The 6,000-nt window shown below is 37.6% G+C and overlaps 1 protein-coding gene across 2 annotated transcripts in view; it reads right to left on the reverse strand.

Annotated features, from left to right (window-relative positions):
* LOC130266582 (DNA repair-scaffolding protein-like) overlaps positions 1 to 5,139 on the reverse strand; it is a 26,967-nt gene extending 21,828 nt beyond the window's left edge. The window contains exon 1 of one of the 2 annotated variants that reach the window (XM_056515831.1): positions 4,984 to 5,139. In XM_056515831.1, coding sequence (XP_056371806.1) covers positions 4,984 to 5,111 — 128 coding nt within the window. In that variant the 5' untranslated portion in view covers positions 5,112 to 5,139. Of the gene's footprint in view, positions 1 to 746; positions 1,438 to 4,983 lie in introns of those variants that run through there. The other variant, XM_056515833.1, reaches the window with a different exon arrangement.
* Between the last annotated feature and the right edge of the window lie 861 nt (positions 5,140 to 6,000).

Consider the following 6,000-nt stretch of genomic DNA (forward strand, 5'->3'; position numbering starts at 1 on the left):
AAAGCTGATACTGCAGGCTCTCTCTCTCCCTTTAACTGACCTACTAAGATCTTGCAGTGCACAAACTATGCAACATCACATTTTCTTAGTCTTGAGTAATAAAAGCAACAAAATCACACAGTAAAAATCTGAGCCTACTATACCAGCATCTTTGCCAAAACACAACCAGGGAGGAAGGGCTGCTGACCTCTTTTTTTCCTCCAAGTTTTGTTTAGATATATGGAATTACACAGCTGAATGATTAACATACTTTAATAATTTGATTTTCTATAGTATTTTAGAAATTACATATACTACACTAAACCACTGAAATTATGATATAAAAGTACTTTTGATACAATATGGATATGCCTATGTCATTCTCTAATGCTGTTACTAAATAGATTAATGATACAAGCACTAAGATACAAGCAGCAGTCCATGTTTACTAAAGAATAAAAAATTCAGGAAATAAAAAACTTCATTTCTGATACAAAAGCAGCTGCAGAAATTATTAAAAAAATAATACAAATACTCAAAATTTCAATGTGATTACTGAAATTATGTTTTAAATGAAGCTCAACTTTCAACCACAGAAATTACTGAAGTGTTTCAGGACCTCAAAACCCAGAGACGTGGGTGGATCTTCTAGATGGCAGTCTTTTTGGAGGAGGGAAAACCAAAGGAAGGAAGTAATGACCTCCTTGCTCTGCAGAGAGTTCTTACTATTACATTTCCTGTCAATGTCTAGTAGTTGAAATACTTACTTGTGCAGCAGTTAGCAGTGGTCCTCTCTTCTGAGGGCAAAACAAAATGAAGAGAAAGTATCCAGTGAAAAACAAAGGGGAAAAATTAGAGAAATTGAGGCCAGAGAAGTATGTGACTCAAAAAAAAAGGGAAAAAAGTAGAAAAGAATGAAAACCCTCAAGCACAATAGTGACCACTACAAACATACAGGGAGATTTCACATTTCAATGCCTAACATTTGAAAGTTTAAAGTGACAAACAACAGAAGCCAACTGTATTTGCAGATGCAGAAATTTCTCAGAAAAACATAACACTGGTTGATGAACTCAATATTCAGAGCCTGTTTACTGTAGAAGAAAATGCAACAGATAGTACAGCCTGCCATGAATTAAATGTTGGCTCAGAAAGTCAAAGCTTGTAAGTTGATGTATCCTTCAAAATGTTTTAGCCTATCCAACACAAGTGTGGATTTTAGCATTCTACATGCAGCAGTTGCCTCCTCTTTTGAAGATTATCAACCATTTTTTCTATTTAGGGACAAAATTTGTACTGAGTCCCTGTGTTCTTCCTCCCCCCTCCATTTTTAAATTGCTGTCATCTTTCTGTTCAGCTGGAGAGAAACTCTTCATATTTCTAACATATAAGAAAGCATAAAGAGAAGAAGCAGGTACATCTGCTATACTCAGCAGTAAAACAACTCAATGACAGAAAAATCAGGTGAAAAGACCCAAATTGTCAAAATCCAAAAAAATCAGTATTTTTTGTTGATAAAACAGGTCTCTAACTCCAAAGATTATCTCAGATCATTGAAATTAATTTCTGGTAGGAAGCAGCAACCATGACAATTTAGAGGTTATTTACTCCTGAGGCATTTTACTGAGTGCTCAGCCCCTGCATCTAATTGCATTCATTTAGTTCCTGGTTATACCTGACATACCTGAAACATGCCTGGGATCTATTAAAACAGGGGGGTTGCATGTGCTGCATAGGGAATCTTAAGCAGCACTCTTGCCTCTAGCAGCACAGCCCCAAAATCACACTTCCTCTTTCTCAAGGGGCTGAATTTAAGACAGACAGGAGGCAGTGGAAGGGTGAGGGAGAGAACATGAGCCTCTAAGGAGGCAACACCACCAGCAGCCTTTCAATTAATACTTTTCAATCTTCTCCCTTTAAACCACTGTACCTTTTTTCTTCTCTTTTTTTTGCTGATACTAAGCAGGCAGTCCAGGGAATAGCTGTAGGAAAGGTTAGGTGACAAGTGTGAATGACAGGCTGAAGAGAAAAGCTGCCAGGAAACAGATACTGAACCACACAAGTTCAGTCAGTTGCCACACTACTGCTTCCTACCTTAGCCAACAGCCTCACAAAGAGAGGAGAACTGCTGGAAATCAGGCACTGAACAAGCCATGGAAACTCTGCCATGACTCAGCCACGTCCCTCTCCTTACAGGATTGCCAGAAACTGGGCTGCAAAGGGAAACACCATTTCCTTTACAGGACTGGAAAGAGAAGGATTTCTTGCAGGGATGGTTCAGGGAAGTGAACCATGCTTTATGTGGGGTATAGGCCTGGCTCTGAAAACCATCTAAATCAGTAAAAGACCTTCAAACAAACTATGCAAGACCCTACTACTTGTCAAAGCATATTGAAAACCGATATTCAACATTAAAAGTGTTTCTCTCAATGCAAGGCTGCTATCATTCCAGTTTTTCACAGAGCTGATCTTTGTCAAGACAGGACATGGTTGTGTAAGTTCTTATCCCACTTTTCTCTTGGAACACAAGGGTTTTCTTATCAGAGAAGAAATGTGTTTAGTTTCTTTAGCACTCCTTAACAGTACAGGTCTGTTCCAAAGATCAAGTAACGTGTTCAGCAGGGCTTTCCCCTGAGTGTAAAATACCCTTTATCATAGGCTTATTGGTTTTTAGCCCTTGTAATGAAACTTCAGCTTACAACAGTGATTTTTAAATTGCATTTACTGGAATGATGTCAAATAGAACTTTAAATTAAATATTTGATGATGAGTATGGATGATAGCCTGGAAAATTTTTTGAACAATAACAGTGGTTCATTGATACAAAACTCTTGAGAAGATCTTATATCTATTAGCAAATCTCTATCTCACAGAGGGACTGAGGAAACACTCTGATTACAATCCATGTGACTGTGGGACAACATGAACATATGGGATCCCATTAGCCATTCCTGGCTTTCTCTACATCATGTGCTTCAAAGGCACACACAGAAAAAGTCATTACTTTTCCCTCGTATTTCCTACATTTTCTTCCCTTTAATCCACTTTAAAAGACACTGTCAGACTCCAGGAAACAAACAGTTTCAAAGCCATCTCCTTCCAAAAAGCAATTGGTCTTCTCAAAAAAAAAAAAAAAGGCAGCAGTCTTTCTTGCAGGGCAGACCACATAGTTCTTACTCACTCATGTGCTTCAAGCCAAGGTTGGGTGCTCACAGGCATAAACCATCATGTGCTTGGATACACCAGTGGCTCTGGAAATCCATTTATCCAGTGGCAATGAGTTCTACAGCTTAATTATGCTCTCTGAGAGTAAGTACTCCCTTGTATTCATTTTGGCTATGGCTTTGCTGTGGTTTCCATCACACCTAGAATGTGTCCCAAACACTTAAAAGTAATAAAAAGTTACAAAGCAGAACTTAGGCTAAAACAATTAAGAAGAATAAACCCCTGAACAATTCCCCCACCCACCCATCTCGTACAATGAAATCACGTTTTAACCGCTGCACTGTCCCCGAAGCTACACTATATCCATTTTCCTTTAATGTTCCCTAGCAGGGTTACCACCAGCACAGCTCCAGCTGAGCCACCAGCATGTTCAGCAGTGTGTCTTCTAAACGTCCTCAGAATAGCCAGAAGTAAGTAACTGCTGCTTTGAAACAGAATTTACATTAGAAAAAGTCTGTCTCTTATTAGTTAGGCAGAGTACTGGAAGCACCAGCAGCCAGTTGTAAAACTTCATTTGTATCCAGAATTCCAAAGCCATTATTTAATTTGTTTGGAAAAAATGTAACTTGAAAAAAAAAAAAAAAAAAAAAAGCCAACAAAATAATTAAATAAGAAGACGTGTTTGTTATTAAAGATCCATAAAAATGCAAGTAGGCTCAAAATCCAAAGGCTCTGAAAATTAACACTGCAAGTACATAAAAAGAAAAGCATACTGAATAGGGCTGGCTCGAAAACAACAATTCCATTTTGCTAAACATTTCAAAGCTTTGAAATTTGTTTTTGTTCCAATATGAAACAAAAATGAGACTTTCTCAAAGTTTTCATGAAACGAGAATGAGAGAAAGAATATTCACTCCCTCTGGACCTGAAAAAAATCTTCCCAACAAAGCTGTCTCCAAAATAGATAATGTTTCCATGAAACATTCTGGTTTTGATGAAACAGCATTTTTCAACAGGAAAAAAAGTGTCAGCAGAAATACCATAGCCATTCTAATAGCAAAGGCTTATCTAGATCGGATGCTTGTACGAATAAATTATGTTGAGAACTGAACCAATCTAATTATATTTATATAGGTCCCCATGAGAACATTGTATCATTCTCCTTAGAAAGATACTCTGTAAGATAATCGATCTATTTAATTTTTTCTTGACTAAAGATATTTTATTTGAAGAACGTAACAGGAATCACAGAATAAGCAAAATCTGAGATACACCAAAAGTCAATTTGTTACTTACCTGAGGGAATTCTTCTATAAAGCTATTGACATTCTTATTCCAAAATAAGAATGGTTTTAACATTTGCAGGATTTTTTTTGTTTTAAGAAACTTAAACTGTGGTCCTAAAACCATATAGACTTAACAGAATTAAACCCTCATGTACTAAAGGAAAGCCTGTGCCTGAAACTTCAAGCCACACTGGGCAGCACTGTAGAAAAACTTAGTGCAGTAAAAAATTCTGCATTGAAAGGGAGATGAACAAATGTTTTTAAGTCTCTGAATCTGCTGAAGAGGAAGAAAACACTCATATTTTATGACATACTGCACATAGTAATTCCTTACTCTGCTAAGTTGCATTTGTGCATTAGCTTATTTATGCTCATTTTGGAGAAAGGTTGGCTCAAGCACAGTTGGATGCCCCAAAAGTGGCAATGAGGACATTTGATTGAACAAAGACAAGTTCAGTTGTTGCAAAGAATGTTGGTCACAGAAATAAACAAAAAAGCAGATCCCCTTTGCCTGCCACATCAAGCAATATGTTCTTCCATTAATTGTTCTCACCTTCCTCTTGTAGTTCTCTGCAAAATCTTCATTCCTGCTAAGCAGCAAGATTTTCCTTCCCACCTCCTGCAGTACTGTTCAATGTCATCTGTGGAACCCAGGGACTGCAGCTGCACTTCACTGAACATGCCATAGGCATCCTGCACAAGGAGGCATAACCTGCAAAACATTCCTCCATTACTCACTGGCATCTGCTCATAACACACCAGTGAGCAAAGTTCTGAAAACAATATTACAAACTTCAGGACAGGGCTTATCCTCTGCAGTATCTGCAGAATTCCTACAGAGTAACGTACCAATAAACAAACACAACACCATTAAGGGTTTTGTCATGTACGTTTTCAGGACATAACAGGGCCAGGAAGTAGAGAAGCATGACTGAAACAAAGAGTACAGAGCTTGCACTGGGGATTAGATTAATTAACTGCTATGGACTATGTGGCTTGTGTACTTAAAAAAAAAGAAAGTTGAGTTTTTGTCTTACTTGAGGTGAATTCTACATTAAAGACAGAACAGCAACAGAAACATAAATATGTGTGGGTTTATAAATACAAAAATTCTGCTTAGAGGTAAGCAAAGCAACACATTTCACAAGCAATAATCACTGAGACATTTTCTCACTCTTCATTCAGAAAAGATTCCCTCAGATGCAAAAAAGAGTGAAACATCAATTTTTCTTTAAAGAAGAATAAAACTAAACAAAACAATATAAAACTGGAGATTGGCATATTCAGAGTTGGGTACGAAGCCCAGAGGAACTATTTTAAGAAGGCAATTAAAGAACCTGCTAAACAAACAATTTGATAAAAATCTATGGAAGTAGGGGCTGTAGGGCTGGGAAGTATTGCTTAACCAAGTTGATGGCATTTTGAGAAGATAGTACTGTCATAACAGATAAGGCAAAATCAGTGGATGTCATACATTTAGATAGTCAAAAGCACATTTCACAAGATTCTGCACCTGAGATGAGCAGTCATGATAGCATGAATCATGCAGGGCTGGAGGAAGGAGGCCCCT

This window comes from Oenanthe melanoleuca, unplaced genomic scaffold (genome assembly GCF_029582105.1).
Source record: "Oenanthe melanoleuca isolate GR-GAL-2019-014 unplaced genomic scaffold, OMel1.0 S093, whole genome shotgun sequence".
NCBI lineage: Eukaryota > Metazoa > Chordata > Aves > Passeriformes > Muscicapidae > Oenanthe > Oenanthe melanoleuca.